The 18,062-nt window shown below is 40.9% G+C and overlaps 2 protein-coding genes across 5 annotated transcripts; one reads left to right on the plus strand and one right to left on the minus strand.

The window, feature by feature from the left end:
• Positions 1–226: 226 nt before the first annotated feature.
• Positions 227–2,480, plus strand: LOC109953477 (uncharacterized). Of its 3 annotated transcripts, none has more exons than XM_020588971.1 (5): positions 230–637; positions 915–1,076; positions 1,171–1,266; positions 1,983–2,139; positions 2,296–2,480. In XM_020588971.1, the coding sequence occupies exons 1-5, from the start codon at positions 476–478 to the stop codon at positions 2,352–2,354; spliced, it is 636 nt and encodes a 211-aa protein (XP_020444627.1). In that variant the 5' UTR covers positions 230–475; the 3' UTR covers positions 2,355–2,480. The 3 variants fall into 3 exon arrangements, with proteins under 3 accessions (XP_020444621.1, XP_020444627.1, XP_020444633.1); XM_020588977.1 differs by having other exon boundaries at positions 1,983–2,135; positions 2,307–2,480; XM_020588965.1 differs by having other exon boundaries at positions 227–637; positions 1,983–2,480.
• Positions 2,481–3,840: 1,360 nt separating this feature from the next.
• slc22a16 (solute carrier family 22 member 16) lies at positions 3,841–13,765 on the minus strand. 2 transcript variants are annotated; one of them, XM_020588953.1, is made up of 9 exons: positions 13,470–13,765; positions 12,578–13,054; positions 11,786–11,903; positions 8,625–9,189; positions 8,083–8,210; positions 7,804–7,913; positions 5,659–5,758; positions 5,271–5,483; positions 3,841–4,404 (listed from the first exon to the last, which is right to left on the minus strand). In XM_020588953.1, exons 1-8 carry the CDS (start codon positions 13,511–13,513, stop codon positions 5,316–5,318), a joined length of 1,710 nt encoding a protein of 569 aa, XP_020444609.1. In that variant the 5' UTR covers positions 13,514–13,765; the 3' UTR covers positions 3,841–4,404; positions 5,271–5,315. The 2 variants fall into 2 exon arrangements, with proteins under 2 accessions (XP_020444609.1, XP_020444604.1); XM_020588948.1 differs by having other exon boundaries at positions 3,841–5,483.
• Positions 13,766–18,062: the final 4,297 nt, after the last annotated feature.

The following is an 18,062-nucleotide window of genomic DNA, read 5'->3' on the forward strand; positions in this document are numbered from 1 at the left end:
TGATAGCATACCGAACATATACCAACGAAAATGTACTTGGGAGCTTAGAGAAACAAAGCTAATGCTAAATGTTAGCCAACGCTAACTATAGTGTCGGTTTTCTTTGGCGCGCATAGTTTTTGAACAGTGTAGTGAGCAGTGGAAAAACTGCTAACGAAAACAAGTTTTCGTGGTTTTATTGTTATTTGAGGGCACAATGTGGAAATGTAAGCTGTGTGGTTTTTCTTGTTCCTTAAAGTGGTTCCAAGACAGGGCATGAGGGTTGGAATATCAGCCTGCGCTTCAAGATGGGCAACTACAGGACCAAACTGAGCAGAGCTGGCATAAAGGATGTGGCTGTAAATGCAGGAAAGCGCAGCAGGACCAATCCAGAGGCTGCTGCATCTCGGGCCAACATCAAAAGACCCAGAAGAGGGGAAGTGAACTTCATGCCCATGGAGAAAATAAGAACACTCTGGAGACCCAGAGGCTTGAAATGGTGGAGCAGTTTAAGAAGGCATCAGCAGAAAGAGACATGATCCTCATCCATCAAAATATGCAGAGGACCTTTGCACTCAGGCGTGAAGAAATTGTGAGTTCAGCTCCTCCCATTGGCGAACTGAAAGCCAGATGGCCTGCGCTCTTCTGTGAAGCCCAAGTAAGTCACATTTTGTCATAAATGTGGATAAAGATGTTGAAATTGAGTACCTGAATATTTACAGTATGTCTCCCTATCTGAAAGTGTTTGAAAAGTATGTTTTCCTTTACTCTTAGATGAATTTTAGGCGTAAAAACAAATTGTCAGCTCAGTGTTTCCTCTACCATTATATTAGGGGGGCGCCATACCCTTGTCAACCCGCGCCCCCCTTAAGCTAGATTCCTAGTGCAAACACTGCAGCTTATCTTTATAACCTTTTCTGTTCTTTTCCTTGAAGCTCTACAGTGAGTTCCACAGAATCACCAATCACAATCTACCCTTTGCCTTCTTTGCTGCACTTGACAACTACACACCTAAACTACTGAAGCTCTACAAAAAGAGGAAGACCGGAATCTTTGGTGAGAAGATAGAACAACTTTTGCTGGCTTATGAAGAGCAGGTAAACAAGTTTTAATGCATTGCATTTATATTGAATATAATTGTTGGACCTTACACTCCTCTAAACTCCTCCCCTGTTTTTGTTTGTGCAACAGGACAAGAACAACATTGGTGCAGCTAGAACAGCCGCCCTCGCCGGCCTACCACTATATTTAAAGGAGGATTCATCAGAAGTCTTCAAAACTTGCAAGGTATGTTTTATCTTTCACACCATAATAGCTGACGCTCAGCAGAATAACGCAGGGAAACTACACAGGAATCTGACGCGACAAACTGGCAAAGGACAAGTGAGACACACGGGTAGATATACACAAGGCAGACTGGGGATAACAAGACACAGGTGGAGACAGTGACAAGGTGCAGGTGTGATTGCTGAGGAGGAAACAAACAGACACAACAGGAAAACAGATTTCACAATAAAACAGGAAACTGATAAATATACATACACTAGACAACAGGAAGGAGCACACAGGACACAACACAGACATTAACATGAAACAGATCACAGGACAGGTAACAGAAGCACACAGAGCTACAGACAGGCTGGAGGTAAACAGGCATGAACCACACTGACAATGAAGGGGATAAACTGGATACAGATAACTAAACTTAACATGGACACAGAACACAGGCATGATACACAGATCAGAGAAAGAAAACATAACGAGGAACATGTGATGAGAGTTCAAAACGGCAGGATCGTGACAGTTATGCCTGTCATTTAATTGGGTGTCAAGTTAGATAGTTCATATTTTTCTTTAAAGGGATTTAATGTATGACTAATAAAATAAATCATAGGGCATCATAGATTTCCTACTCCTCTCAACATGTAGTAGAGTGTCATTGTGTATTGCATCTGGATCATTTATACAATTACACTTGCATTAAGGATGTATTTCTTTTTTAGGAAGAATCTGAGGCAGACCAAGAGGGGCCAGTGGCTTTGGTGGCAGTGGTCAATGGAGAAGTGCCTGCAGGAATCCCCTTTGAAATTAACCATGTGTCAGTCGTCCTTGAGGGGCAAGTTGTTATGTATCACAGATCCTGGACAGACTCACTGGTGGGTTTGTTTGGACTGATGTATGCTCTACATTTGAGCTATCCTGAGAAGCTAAGTGGCTTCTTTGAGTTCATACAAGTTGTGCTCCTAAAGCTTGATGATGGCAGAAAGCAGCTCAAACCAAAGTTACAGGCCCTGAGAAACGAACTGGAATGAGCCTGTTTGTCACTGGAGGTCTGCAGTGCCTTACAAAGATTTGGCTTGCATGCCAAAAATTAATGCTGCTTTGTGTTTATTCAGTTCATACTGTTCCTTTTTTATATTTAACCACTTGTTAAATGGTAAAACATTTTTATGTCATGTGGTGACATTTGCCAGCTTTTTTGTACTATGTACAGTACTTTATACTTTAACATCAGTTACAAGTACTAATTTGTTGTTGAAATGTATTGAAAAATATTTTGTTACGTTCTGTTTTGAATTTTTGAACAAAATAAAAAGTTGTCTGACATACTCGTATCTATTGTCACTTTCCTCAAATGACTTGAGTAGCTACAGCAAAGATTGAAGTTGACATAACTTGATTGTAATAACTTGTCTTAATGGAATAAGATTTAGTAAATTAAACTTAAGTAGTAATATCTGTGTTAATTTATACATATAATTTAGACTTACTTGATCTGTAAAAGTTAAATGTACTAATTTTAAACAAGTTAGGGTGATGCTTCATATGAGTTCAACTAATATCATAGTGTTAGTTAGATTAACTTGAATCTATTTTGTGTACTTAAATCGTTTGAGTTAATTAACTCAGTTCGAGATTAGTAGAAGGCTGAAGAAGTCGAACTGTCAAATTATATCATAGTCCTTGTCAGCACCAGATGTGCTCAGTCTAATAGTTCATAATTTGCTGTCATTGTTTTTAGCCCCTGTTCCAATCTTTGCTACCTAGGTGTATGTATTACAGCAGAAGCATTGCTAAGCCCTAAACCTTAACAGGAGTTGTGAACTCTCAGGCAGCCCTCTGAGGAAATGAGTCCTCACATTCCAATAATGTCCTCTCTCTCTCCAAGTCTAAAGCTTAGTTTAGCATTCACAAAAATACTCCCAAGCTACAACACATACACACACTGAAGGGAAATTCCCAACAATCTTTACTCTGTACTGTCCAATCACAGCCAAACACCACTTGGGGAATTAGTATGGTGGCATAACTGGAAGTTGATATTAGTGGCCTGGCTGTTAAAGGGTCAACTGAGGCGCATTACTTTAGCTTCTCCATTCACATGCGTGCATGTGCTCACACACACACATTCCAAAGTTGAACACAGATGGTTTGTTCATGTGCTGGCGTTGTGGCAGCGGGACCTCCTCTCTGCTAGCAAATAGGAAGCTCGTAGTGTTGGACGGCTGTTTCCAGACCTGCTCTGCATTCCCCTTATGACAGAAATAGCTTCCCCTATGTTTCAGGCACCTTGAACCCTCCAATTCCCCATGGTGGCAGAAAGCAAGAGACCGGAAGAAAGAGCTTTAACTTGAGAAGGTGCTCATTTATCAAATAAGGCTTATAAAAAAAGATTCCTAGTTTCCTTTCTCAGTATCATTGTAGAGCTATCATTGTTAGAGCTGTATAAACAGTGCAGGTGTGTACAGTAGTAATCAAGAGAGCAACAACTCCAGTACCAGCCAACTTGTTTATTTTTCCATAATGAAATAAAGATAATACTAAGAATGAAACTATTTATACAAAAAAGTCATACTGTTGTGAACCTGAGTACAGTGATGATCACTGTTCAGACTGATTGTCTTGAATTTGTTCTCCTTTGGATCAAAGCACCATGTGACTGTTTGATATAAGACAGAAATCTATAGTGTCCTTCAGTACTGCTGAGCAGTCAAATGCATCTCCACACTGTGCTTCATTTCAGTCCGTGGTCCAAACATCTGGAGATGACACCTTGATCCTTGAACCTGTACAGTGCTGTATGTCTAGCACCTAGATTGCATGGAGAAATCTAGGACACCAACATACTTCACTATTTGTTTTCCATTTAGCGGAAACTGGCACATTTGTTTATGATGGACATAACACATCAGTCCATGTAGCATTTAAGTGAGATGTTGCTAAAATGTAGTTGTCACATATGACATAGATTCACAGACAGGTCAGGAGGGACAAGGAGGAGCGGAGGGAGAAGAGAAGGGGTTGAGTTTGCTTTGATTCTAACTCGTTCTCTAACGGTTGAGTTAGCTGGAGTGGCTTTAAAGCTCTGCAGTGGCATTTCAATGGACGGACAGAGTTGAGTCGGTGGCAACTGCAGCTGTAATCCTGTAAGCACAGTGCGTACATTATTTAAAATGAATTTGCTCAATTTTTCCGTCTAGTGGTCATTGAACAATCAACATATAGTATAGTTTATAGAGAAATATACTTTCAAATTTATGGCCCAAAGATCTATCAATTATAATGTCACACACCCCTAGAGTGGATCATATCATTTCTGTTCCCTAACGTGAGCCCTGCACAACTTGGAGAGAGTGACAGCAGCGCACCCACTGAATTTCCTGCTGGCAGCATTGCCTGTAATATCATCAGGACAGGTGCAGGGTATTTTTTATTTATCACAGCTCATGAGCTGCATTCATGATTTATTTTGTGTGCTAATTATTGTCAGTGGGTTTAAGTGTCAGAGCAGTGATTCTCAAAGACTGGGTGGAGGGCACTTCCTAAGAGCAATGTTGGTCACTGTGTGGAAAGTTGGTATGGCAGGGAGTTGATGAGGGAGAGGCTGCTGAAGTGAATGAGCTACTGAGATGCTGCAAGTCAGATTGTGTGCCACTGTCACTTACCCCAGTATCATGTTTGAATGTGAAAGTTTCATAGCTAAATATTATATTTAGCATACTGTTTCTCATGGTGGCAGCAATATGCTGCCATCTGCAGTTCTTGTGCACACTGTAAAATATAATCCTACAGGAGCCACTGGATAGTTTCACAGTGACATCCAAAAGTGAATGTCCTGAGATTTTAAAAAAAGTAACGGGTAGTGATAAAAAAATTTGTCACCTGTCTATGCCTGTATTGTTTGGATAGACAAAATAAAATATTTGAGATGTACTACATTATTTGTGTAGATGTAGTGTTTGCAGCCATCATCTCCTTTCTCTTCCCTCCATTCTGTTTTTCCAAAGCACCTCTCTGTGTGTGTCTGTCTCTCCGGTTTTCCTGGAGTGTACAGTTCAGGCCTTTGCTTCATGGTAGTTCATCTCCAACCCATCCTTGTTCCTGCTGGGCTTGCGTCCCAGAGCTTCAGCCTCTTCCAGAGTATTTGTTAGGGGTGTGCCCAGGGTCTCGGGTAACAACAGTGTAAGCACTCCAACAATGAATGCCAGGATTCCCACAATGAGCTGCACAGGATCATGAATGAAGGAAAAAAAAAAAAAATCTGTGAAAATGTATTTCCTTGGCAGGACGTCCTTGTAGATAAGTTGTGACAAATAGGTAGAGAGTGTAAAGGTGACAGATCAGACAAGGTAAATACACAGTAGTGTCTGTTGTTTTGCAACAAGAGCATGTGCATACCTGCGGTAGGTAGACCCAGACATCAGCCAGGTACACACAGAAGGGGGCCACTACACTGCCAACACGGCACATCATACTGCCACTACCGACAGCCAGAGACCTGGAGGGGGTTCATAGATGGGATCAGCAATATTAGAGAAGTTTTAGGATTTTCTGAGTCGACTGTCAATCTTTCTCTTCATTTTTTTTTTAAATATACACACACACACACACACACACACACATAGTCTAGACTGTCAGAAAATCAACTGGGATGAATTTCAGTGATGTTTTCGACCACATTAACATCTATATTTAAACGCAAAAGAGTGACAGGAACATATTTGTGCATTTAAAAATCAACAAAAGACAGCTGCATATGATGCAGTTAACTTGTGATCTATTTAAATTGCTGATATATAACGTGGAGCTGCCATTTGGATTTATTGGAATAATGAGACAGGCAGCACGCTTGCATTTCTGTTGAAGCAATGCTCTTATGGGCAGTTTTGTTTTTCTCCTGAGACATGGTTATAGCCTAGTTTACCAACAAGTTTGAGCTTCTCCCGTCAGTTAACCACAGTGCATGTTGTTACTGTGCGTTTGATGTGTGCCAGTTTGTGCTGCAAACAATTCCTCTTATTTGTAATTCCTCATTGAAATGTTTCCGCACATGACTTTACATTGCATTTTAATGGAGATGGGTAAACAAACCAGACTCGCATTGCATTAAACTTCGCAAAACTAGCCACATTTTCTCTTGACAACAATATTTAAGAAACACTTATAATAAAGTATAAATCTCACCTTTTTGTGACTTGTTCTAGTGGGGTTTGTTGTCCTTTTCTCCTCATTCTGCAATTTGCTAAATGCAAATCCTTGTATCGGACAGTCACCATTAAAGTGGCTATTCACTCCCGACCACAAGGGGGAAGCATTGAGCAAATTGCTGGTTGCCACATCAAAATGAGGAGATGAAGACAACAAACTACCAACTGCGGCTGCTTTCTATTGTAATGCACACTGGTTGACAAAAAGTAACAATACTATAATAATAATAATAATAATAATAATAATATATAAAAACAGGAGTCGACTGACAGGTCTTGCAACTGATGACTCAGCTATTCCTATCTGGGAGCAGCCCTAGACCTTTTAGACCAAAAGTGAATCATATCTGCAGGTACACTGGTTGTTTTGTGCATGTGTTGTTAAAGGATAAGGGTGGTTGTTTTCTATATTAATAGTATTTCCAACACTCCCCATACAGAGATTAAACAACAATGAATTGCCTCTACTTGCTGTTAATGTCTGTCGGTGCCTTGGTCCTGGGTTATTTTTTTCATCTGTGCCCCAGACATCCATTGTTGTTTAAAAAAAGACATCTGAGAAACACACCGCTGCACTGGGTGACGTGTTTCATCGTTATGAAACACCCGATCCTAATATTTAAAATATCCAGAGATCTTGGGCATGGGCCCTTGACTCTTGCTTCAGAAGCTGTAAAAAGTTATGGCTGTTTGGAGCCAGTGGGGAAACATTTTTAACACATACTGGGGACTGGTGTTTCATAACAAATAAACACGCCAACCACAGCAATGGAGGTCTATGGCAGAGATGAAGAAGCTGATCCAGGACTGACAGACGTGAACCATGATTAGAGGCGATTTATTGTTGGTTTTATGGGAATTGCTGAAAATACTATTAATATGGAAAATGACTGGCCTTATCCTTGAAGAAAAGATACTGAGCTGGAAACCTTAATGATATTCTGTGGAAGGATCTACAAAAACACACAAAACAATGCTAATGACAATCATGACTCTTCCTTCCATGATTTTGTTTTTCTTAAATTGCAAAACATTTAGTACTAAGCCCTTTAAACAATAATTAGAAACTCCAACAAATCAGTCAAGGATATAAACACAAATACACAATAGAAAAAAATCTAATTATGCTGTAGTCTGTCTTGGTGTGAAAATTATATATTCAAGCTTTGGGAAACAGTAACTAGTCTTCACATTCATTATAAAATCTTCTCTGGGTTAATTCTTTGGTAAATCGGTTTTAACAAAACAGTGTTTGTTTGAACATCTATAAAAAGACAAGTCAAATGGATTGTATTTAGATATATACTGTTCATGTTATGGTTTTCTTTGTACTTGCCTGATGATGGTCGGGTAAAGCTCACAGGTGTACAGGTAGATGAGACCAAAGGCAATGGCGATGGCAAACTTCCCTACCATACTGAGAACGATGGCTAGTACCTCAATGTCCTGTGGAAAAGAGTTGGGGTGGGGGGCCAACAGCTTACTAAGACACTACTGTTTTTGTTTTCATTTGTCACCTGTTTGCATTTGTTCATGTAATTACTCAGATAAAATGTAGTTTCCTGTACATATCCTGACTATCTCTCTCTCTCAGACACACACTTGTAGTACGTACAGCAGGCACCACAATGATGAGCATACAAGCAACACCGGCCAGGAGCAGAGATGGTGCACAAGTCCTCTTCCTTCCAATTCGGTCCATTGCAAAACAGCCAAGCATATAAGCGGGGAGCTCCACTGCACCTGTAAGCAGCACATCACAGATGTTTTATTAGATAAAAAGCAACAAATTATTCAGCTGGCAGAGAGAGAGAGAGAGAGAGAGAGAGAGAGAGAGAGAAAGAGAGAGACAGAGAGAGAGTGCTTTTGTTTCTTGGCTACAACATAATTTCAGTGTTAAAAGAAGCCAAAGTGGAAAGGAGAACATAATTAAAGACACACACAGAGACAAACCAAATCTGCATTTAAAACCAAAGGTTTTAAAGTAGTACAGCAGCTGTCAGTAGTCACCCAATCTGTCCACAGACACCAGTACTCGTGCATTTGGATGATTTATGCAGGATTGCTGCAGAAAAGCTGTACTGTTTTGCAACAGCATTATCACTTTCCCCCTTCTATTTCATGCACCTCCACACTCATCAGCCACACATCACTTACCAGCAATGAAGAGGTTAATATACTGGTTTCCTCCTAAGTTGACTGAGCCCAATGAGAAGACATAGTAGCCCAAGCTGCCGATGAACCAGATGGCCCACACTGTGCATGTACGGCCCGCCATCCTCCAGCTCCCAAACAGATCCAAAATGGACAGTTTCTTTTTAGACTGCGAGGGCCTCTCCTCTTCTGCTTCCTGCTTCAGCAGAGCTCTGCCGTTCTTACTCTCCTCTGGCTCCAGGAGCTCTTCCACCTTCAGCTTGCATTCAAGGCCGTTGAATCGAGCTATCGCCTCCAGCAGGGTCTGAGCATCCTTGTAACGGCCCTTAGCTATCAAGTAAAAGGGTGTCTCGGGGAACGTCCAGCAAAAGAGCAGGAAGGGTGAGGTGCATAAAGAGAGGATGATCTGATAGATCCACCAGACCCGCACTAGGTAGCCAGTCAGAGCCACTACCATGACGCCGACCGCAAAGGCTGCATGCACATGCATGGAGGTCCATGTGCGTACCTTGATGCCAGTGAACTCTGTGACATAGACAAACACTACCACAAGGTAGCCACTGGACACCTGCCAGGGGCAAAAGTAGGAAAGAGGAAAGGAGGGTCACGGACAAAAGTGGAAAGAGAGGAAGGAGGATTGGTAGATGGAAAGGGAGAAGAGAGGAGATGGAGAAAATGGATTAAATTGATATATAGGGTCCTGATGCAGGAATTGGAAGTTGTAATGGTACTTGGCAGCACATTTGCATATACATGTACATATTTATAGAGTTTAGTGAAATGTTGAGGTGCACTTTTTGTCGGTATTATTGCCATACACTGCACAGTGTCTGATTAAACATTTAAGGATTTCCCATGGTGCTTATGGGCAGCACAGTGGTGCTCTGTTGCCTCATAGCAAAAGGTTTGAGCCTTCCTGTCTGGAGTTCACATGCTTTCCCCGTGCCTGCATGAGTTTTCTTTAATTTGGTTCAGTTTTATTTGTATAGCACCAAATCATAACAAAAGATCATCTTAAGACATTTTACATAAGGTCTAGACCTTATAGTATTATAGACAAACCCAGCAAATCCCCCAGTAAAGAGGTAAAAACTCCCTTTAACGGAAGAAACCTCCAGTAGACCTGGGCTGTTAGTGGGCGGCTGTGCTGCCTCGACTGGTTGCAGTGAGTGAAGAAAGGAGAGATTAAAGAAAAGAAAAGCAATAAGATACAAGGAACAATCAAAGACTGAGCAGGTTGATGTGGTTGGTGACTGCTCATCAGTGGCATACAACTCTGGAGCCAGGGATACCTGCAGAAAATGTAGAGGGGAGAGAGAGGACAAAGCATGGTATAGGGGAGACACAAAGTTAATGCCACCTAATGGCAGCATATAAGTGCATCAGGAATGAGGAGAGGAGAGGAGCTCAAAGCATCATGGGCCCCCCAGCAGCCTAGGCCTATAGCAGCATAACTAAGGGAAGGCTCAGGGTCACCTGATCCAGCCCTAACTATAAGCTTTTTTTAAAAGGAACGTCTTAAGTCTAATCTTAAAGGTAGAGAGGGTGTCCGCCTCCCGAACTGAGACTGGGAGTTGGTTCCATAGGAGAGGAGCTTGATAGCTAAAGGCTCTGCCTCCCATTCTGCTTCTGTGGACTCTAGGAACCACAAGTAAACCTGCACTCTGAGAGCAAAGTGCTCTGTTAGGATGATAAGGCTCTACGAGGTCTTTAAGATACGATGGAGCCTTGTCATTAAGGGCTTTGTATGTTAGGAGAAGGATTTTAAATTCTATTCTGAATTTTACAGGGAGCCAGTGGAGAGAAACTAATATGAGAGAGATATGATCTCTCTTGCTAGTTCCTGTCAGTACTCTGGCTGCAGCATTTTGGATTAACGGGAGGCTTTTTAGGGAATTATTGGGACATCCTGATAGTAAAGAGTTACAGTAGTCCAGCCTGGAAGTAACAAATGCATGGACCAGTTTTTCAGCATCACTTATTTCTGAGGTTTTGGGGCCACAGTAAAATAACTTTGTCTGTTTTTTTGTCTGACTTTAGAAGTTACAAAAAAATTACAGCTCATCTTTAGTCCACATATTCAATACTTCAATACGTAATTTTTATTGTTCATCACCCACTTTGACAAAAAGACAACTAAGATTAGCACCATTTAAAAAAGTACAAAATAATGAGAGTACAGTTGCACAGCTATATTCATCTTAGGTCTGCTTACATTAGCTACTAGCTGTTGGGCAAATGAGGCAAAGTCATAGTGTAGCAGCAAACTCTTGGGTTTTTAAATGTAAGTGAGGTTGAGTTTGATCGGTTCAACTCTTCATTTGTAAAGGAAACAATATGCCCTTTTGTCTTTTATATGTTATGGTCTTGCTTTAATATTAAAAAGGGGCATTATTGCTTGTTCCAGTTGTTCATGCTGGTCATTTGATCAACTCCTTGCCATTTACCCCTTAAAAAAAAAAATCACAGGAATAATTTACAGGAGTTGTATGTTGACATGTCTGCAACTCAGATAAACATGTTGTTTTTCTGTGCCAGTTCTCCTTTTAATCTTAGTGTAATGAATGTGGCATGAATCAGACTTTGAATCTCTGCTTCTAGTGATGAATCGGCACTGTGTTTAGCGTGGCTGTGCAGTATGAGCCTATTCTGAGTTTGGTTCTATGTGGAACAACAGCTGTAGCAAGTTTGGACTGGAGGAGTGGTAGAAGAATGAGGAGTGACATGTTAAAAAGACTGTAGGGGGGCTTTAAACTCAACTGCCATGTGGGTTTGTTAACTGGAATGACTTGTTTCCTTGGGTTTGTAAAGATGTTTTGAACTGATGAAGCTTCTTGGGTGTTTTAATTCTCAAAGCCTAACCTGATTACTTAACAGTTTGGCAAGAACGTTGACTTAACTCAGACATAAATGTCATATACACAGATACATTTATTTAACGTGCAGAAAAATAGGAATGCTGTCCTACACAATGGTAGTTCTTTATTTCTTAAATTATATATAACTGGTCCAGTATGCATGCGTTACTAATGACAGAGTTCTTTCATTTTACACTTGCATTACAGTTTTGAAAAACCTTTTGTGGAAAAATGTTATGTGTTATTCTATCACGGCCTCGACGGCACCAACCATTGGCATGCAAGACAGACGCTGTACTAACTCACCATGGCGAGAAGGAAGCGTAGCACCACAAAGAAATGGAAGTTTGTAGAGAATGCTACAGCCACCCCGAACCCAAACTGACAGAGACTGGTGAATATCAGAATCCTAACACGGCCGACTCTGAAGGAGAGTGACACCCATAACAGGTAGGGAGGAAGTCAGGAGAAATGAGGTAAACAAGAACAACATACACTGGACTACATTATATTCAGAGGTGTCTTTATATCTTTGTCCCTCCCCAGCTACATAAAAGAGGGTCAGAATATTAGGAATGTAGTCCAGTACAATACCACTTTTAACTATGAGCTCAATAATAAACATATAACTGAATTTATGCATTTACCACAATTTCATCATAACTGAAACATTTTGAGCTTCATAAACCCAGATGTTACGGTGGAAGTGTTGCACTGAATACATACAATTGTAGTGTGCCTAATAAAGTGGTCAGTAAGTGTAGGTAAACAGGGCACCAGAGTAAGCCCATACAGCATCTGAATTGACTGACTGATCGTTTCAGCTCCAGTTAGCTGTGTTAGCAGTGCTGTGTAGTTTTTTTGTTTTTCTGTGACTCAGGCTACACTTAACCAGCTCCAACTGGTGAAACAATCATAATGGTCACCACAGCGTTGTGAGTTTGTGTGACAGCGCCTTTGCCTCCTGTCTTAGAGTTGCATCAGTTGTGCAATGTCAAACATCAGTTATATCCAGTCCTGTATTGAAAGCAAAGCAACATATGCATGGAACTGCACCTTGCTTTGAACATGGGAGAGATGCTTGACAACCATTCTTACCTGTCAGCAATGTCCCCAAACACAAGCGCTCCAATCAGCACCCCCAGCATGAAGGTGGGTTGGCACAGCTTTGCAAGCCACTGTCTCTCGCACACCAAGTCCCAGTCTGTCACTATGCTTTGCTGAATTTCAGTGTGGTCGAAAACAAAGTTCCCATCACAAGCTTTCACTGTTTTGTTGCCAAGAAAGTCGTATGAAAAGCCTTTGGGATTAATGCGCAGGGCGTGGTGGCACTGGCTGAGCTCCCACTGTTCTCCGTCAGTTGTTTTCACCACCAAGGGTCCAGTCCCTCCTTTAAAGACTGGCAGGATGTCTTCCAAACTATGCCCTGTAAGGTTATAGTACAGGGCATCGGTGATGTTGCCGGGCACACCGCACACAAAGTTTGGAGTATCCACTAGGAAAACAGAGGCCAGGTAGTGGATTCCACAGGCTATGGCCTGGAAGATGGCTGCAAAGTACAGACATGCCTGAAATCTGGAGAGAAAGAAAAGACATTAAAATATTCTGACTGGAGAGGGGATGAGAAGTATCATTCTAATCTTCACCTAAAATGGGGAGCCTTAACAGTTCGTCTTCTAACGACTCTTGAAAACCTATTAGGCCAGACTGTTATATTTGGGGATTTCAAAACACTTAATATGTAAAAACATGCACATCAGTTTACAGCAATTATTTATTTTTCACTCAAAGGACAAACGTTCCTCTGAGTGAAGGCACCCAGGACGAGATCTGCCGTTAGTGTGCGCGTTCAAAGCGCATTCGTAACATGGAATAAAAATAACTTAAGACAAACTTAAGACGTAGAAAAGTACCAGAACCAATTCACAGACACAGGACCTGTCAACTTAGTGCCGCTAAGTCTGGAGAAGAGCACTAATACTCTCGATACCTTTTGAAATGACCGATCTCGTCGAATATTCTTTCTACGGTCATTTTCTGGCTGTGGGCTTGTGCGTCGATCCTCCCGGTGCGTCTTTCTCCCCAGCGACCAGCGGACCATGAGCGCACCAGATTAAAAAAAAAACAAACCAAAACGGCTTCTGTCACTGAGCAGAGTGAGGGTAGGAGGGGCAGACACACAGCCACACAAACACATAAACACAAGGAGGCAGATTTCAGACGCCAAATCGGCCAGAACACACCAGCCACGTTGATTGGAGACGATTATGTTTTAGAGTGTCACGGAGAAAAGTTCTCTAAAACCGTCGCCAGTGCAATCTACAGGTTTGCTAATGCAACTTCTTCTGCTCTTTCTGGTAAACTCCCCCATAGCCTCTTTGATCGAGGTATATTTAACTGATTTGGTCTAAATGTTCACTGACTGTAACCAGCCCTTGATTGCATCACACATTCAATGAAGTAACCAAGCAAAGTGCTTTGTGAATGAAAGCTGCTATTATGAATAAACACAGCATAACATTACTTTTGAATCTATCAGAAACCTTTTTTTAGAACTCACTGACACACTTCTGGATAAACTCTCACAGCCACAGTCTTAGAGCAGCTAGCTTAGTGATGTGGCCATGTATCAGTCTGGAAGCAGGACTGTTTATTCTTTTGCAAATAGGCTACCCTTGCATAATAACACTGGGCCTCTGACTTCATGGAGCCATATTTACTCCTAGAGCCTGTAAGTCTACTTTCCATAGTAGCAGCCCTTGTGGGCCCATGATGGAGTAGCTGAGGGTAAGGTAGGGTTTAGGCCATCCTTGATTTTTATTTTCACAACCCTACCCAGGTTGGTTTCAATACCCTACTAATCTCGCTCAATGTGCAACAAATTAATAACGTGTCAGATTGCATTTAAATTCACGTAAGTATACAAAAAAAGCTACATGAGAATTTCTGACACAATAGTCGTCCTCTGTGTTTCTGCAAATGTTCCTGCCAGGGCTGCTGATTAATGATTGATAGCTGACTTTTATAGTTGTTGCCGTATTGACTCAATACGCCTCGTTTTGGCTGGACTACTCCTAGAAACTATGACAATGTCACTGACGCACGATCTGCTTTATTTCCTCAGATGGGAAATGATAAAACTGGGCAAAGAAAATAAGAAGAAGCACTTCATGTGGAGCGACAGTGATGATTTTTAAACAATGTGTAACCTTAACAGCAGGTCTGTCTTTTCAAAATCATCATTTAAACATTAACAAATATTTCACACATAATTAACAGGAGTCTGGTTTGATTGCCATAAACAACAACAGTTGAGAGGATATTCAGTCTCTTCATGTAAAATACTTTTTGTTTTTAGTATTCTGTGTACTTTATAGCTTATACCATAAGCTGTGAGCTTATGATATATCTATGTCTTTATCTGTTTAGGAGAGCTAAATCCAGTGCATGCTGTTGACAGTGACCACTGGAGTTTGATCCTCTTTTAAAGAGCTGATTGTAACCTCTTTGTCTCGGCTCCCACTGACCTGCCAGCTTTTATTTGTTGTCCACCTCCTTCCTTTTCAACGGTATGGAGAGGAAGCTGATAAAACTTGGTGTCATGTGGTCATTAAAGATAAAAGCTGATTATCCTTGCTGAGGAACGTACATGTCCTGTTCTGTTCTGCTGTTTGATGCAAGTGTGGAAGTTAGTGTATTTAAAGGGTTAGATTTTGTCTCGTTTGGGATTGTACTATAGTGACGGTGGACAAAGTTTTTCTGAGTTTGAGTGCACCAGTGCTTGAATACATTTTGTACATGTGAGTGGTATTTCGAGCCCCAGCCAAGAGCAAGCAGACTCTGACCTTCACGTGTTCCTGTCACAACTGGCCACTTCCCACTGGTCAAGGCCTCGAAACGTTTATCCAGGTTTAAGGGTTATTCTGTTTCAGTCCTGTTTAGTCTAGTTTGACCCTTCTGCGCTGTGAGATCTGCAAACAACACAGCACATATGAGAAGAGTTCCTGGATAACAAGTTAATCCTACCTGCAAGTAACCTGCAGACCTTATCTTGAAATTCTAAACCTAAAAAGGAATTTTCTAATATATTTTTTTTAAATCTTTATAGCATGAGCCTCACACTCTGTGTGAGCCAGTGATGGGTTTACACTTTTCGTGTTTTAGCTGAGGTGTTCGTTGTCTTGTTCTTCAGTCCTCCACTCTATATTCCCAGCAGGCTCCATTTATGGTTTGTTCTTTTTTTGTTTGTTTGTACTGAGTATGGGTTCACCAGCTGGTCTATCTGCTGGCTATAAAAAGGACTTGCAGTAAAATAGTGTACCTGAACTGCTTTTGAGACATAAGCTTTTTTTTTTTCCTCTTTACATCTTTTGTGCTAACTTTGCCACTGTCTAACTCACATTCGCTGAACATTTTGAGCCATATTATGTCACACTAAAGAATTTTCTGCCAATGAGATCCATATGTTTCTTCACTGGGATCACACCAGGGTCACTGTGTTGGGTTCACAGTGAGGTTCTGTGTGACCTTTGTTTTAACCTTTGCGCTGACTTTTGCACACTGCTAAATAAGGAGCCAGTAGAATCGAGTTCACGTGACTTTTGTGCTGTGGACCTTCTTCTGGGAGAGGAGAGGAGAAGAGAGAGGAAGAAAGGAGTCAGATTTACAGGAATGCATTTTATGTGGCAGCAGATTGTGGCCAGACCCTGACAAATTATTTCAATGTGTGTAATGCCATCTACAGACAGTAAAAATGTTCTGTGTTCACTCTGAGAAGGCCTGTTCCTGAAACTTGTTTTCTAACATTTTTAGCTATTATGCTCGTTTCCTTCAAGTTGTAAACCAATTCACACAGAAACAAGCATTGCAACATTATTGCACGCACCCTAACCCTTTACATAGTAACATCTACTGGACTCAGCACTCATTTTGACAGAGGTGCATTTGTTGCTCATGCTCTTGTTGCTTCTAGAACCATTAACATTTAAGTTACTGTTTGAACCACATCACTTTAATCTTCGTAGACAGAAAATGAGGTCTAATCTAATCCATATGGTTGTAAATGTTCACAGCTGATCACTTGGTGGCAGTAGATGGCAGTCAGTGGTATACAGTGTACCATCATTGACTTTTCTTCCTAAAGTGTTCCCCACCTGATCTTTTTTATTTTATTTTATTTTATTTACTCTTCCTTAAGTACCAACGCAGAGGGTTGCTAAATTTATGGTAGTTCATACATTGACAAAAACATTTTTAATTATAGAAAAGTAAACTAAATGTGCTTTTAAAAGCTTTTAGAGAATTTTCCACCCTTGGTGTTAGATAGGCCTGTTCTGACAGTTCTCCCAAGCTTTTTTTATTGACTTTATTAAAGCTGCTGTTTGCCACCATCTTATTCCTCCTTTGTGTATTTTAAACTTGGCACACACTACCTGTGTGCGTACAAACAAAACAAGCCAATATATTAATGTTAGTGTGCTGTCCATACTAATATACCTAATAATATTTACAGTTATACACTGTTGCTGTCTCCAGTGAAGTGCAGGTGATTATGGGTTTAGGTATGTGTTTATTGTCCTTGGAAATCCGATTGATTGTGAAACTGATCAGAAGGTAAAACAGTTGCATCAGAAAGAACGGGACGAGCTGAGGGATTATTATTATTTTTTTAAGATAGTAGCATAACACAAAAGTTTCTCATAGGATCTAGGCAGCAGAGAGAATGGAGTCTTAGACTGAGTTGTGTCTCTGTGAGTAAAACATTCATGAGCAGTGCTTTTCTCCATCCAGAAATAATCTGCTTTGGCATCTCTGTTTAGTTCTGTGCCCTCATTTTGTCAAAAATATCAATAATATATTAATTAAATGGGTGCACGGGAAGGAGGTCTGATTATTAATTAGTTTATAAACAGCAGATTAGTCTTCGGAGGGAAATCAATGACAGAGTTAATGATATGACTTGAGAAGACCATTACGGCAGTGTTGGCTTACAGATAAATTATCTGAGAATTATTGGCAGGGAAATTAAAGCACAGAAGTTAGTGTCAGCGAGTTGCCAGAGAGATTTCAAGACCAGCCTGAATAGCGCCAGTAACAAGCAAAAATTAATTTTCAGCTGTTACTTTCGCCTCTTATGTACTGTATCGAAATGCTTCCAAATGCAATGCACGTTTATGCACTTTTAAAATAGAACCTTTGTAGATTTTGCATAAAAATATTAGACTTGAGAATGAATGTTGGTAATACTATCTGCTCCACTATCCAGGGAGGTTGCCAGCTCCTATGCAGATGCTGAGAGCAGCAGACCCTGCCCATATTTAGAGTTACACAGTAACCCAAGAGTCTGTGGGGTGGGGGAGTCAGCCCAAGGGAGGGGGCAGTCCAGTAGAGGGACGTGTGTGTGTGTGTGTGTGTGTATGCGATGTAAGCCAGATAGAAAAAAAAAAATAGAGGGACGTGTGTGTGTGTGTGTGTGTATATGCGATGGAAGCCAGATAGAAAAAAAAAAAGAAAGCAAATTAAAGGGGCGTGTGTGTTTGGGCAAACTTGGAGTTGAGCAAGTGAGGAGGGAGTTCCCAAAGTT

This window comes from Monopterus albus, unplaced genomic scaffold (assembly GCF_001952655.1).
Source record: "Monopterus albus unplaced genomic scaffold, M_albus_1.0 scaffold9.1, whole genome shotgun sequence".
Classification (NCBI taxonomy): domain Eukaryota; kingdom Metazoa; phylum Chordata; class Actinopteri; order Synbranchiformes; family Synbranchidae; genus Monopterus; species Monopterus albus.

Coding starts and splice junctions, on each gene's coding strand:
- slc22a16 (XM_020588953.1), bottom strand. CDS start 13,513: ATGACCGTAGAAAGAATATTCGACGAGATCGGTCATTTCAAAAG. Junction 11,904..12,577: donor TTTGGGGACATTGCTGACAG/GTAAGAATGGTT, acceptor ACTCTCCTTCAG/AGTCGGCCGTGTTAGGATTC. Junction 5,759..7,803: donor CTTTACCCGACCATCATCAG/GCAAGTACAAAG, acceptor AACCCCCTCCAG/GTCTCTGGCTGTCGGTAGTG.
- LOC109953477 (XM_020588965.1), top strand. CDS start 476: ATGGTGGAGCAGTTTAAGAAGGCATCAGCAGAAAGAGACATGATCCTC. Junction 638..914: donor CGCTCTTCTGTGAAGCCCAA/GTAAGTCACATT, acceptor TTTTCCTTGAAG/CTCTACAGTGAGTTCCACAG. Junction 1,267..1,982: donor AAGTCTTCAAAACTTGCAAG/GTATGTTTTATC, acceptor TTTCTTTTTTAG/GAAGAATCTGAGGCAGACCA.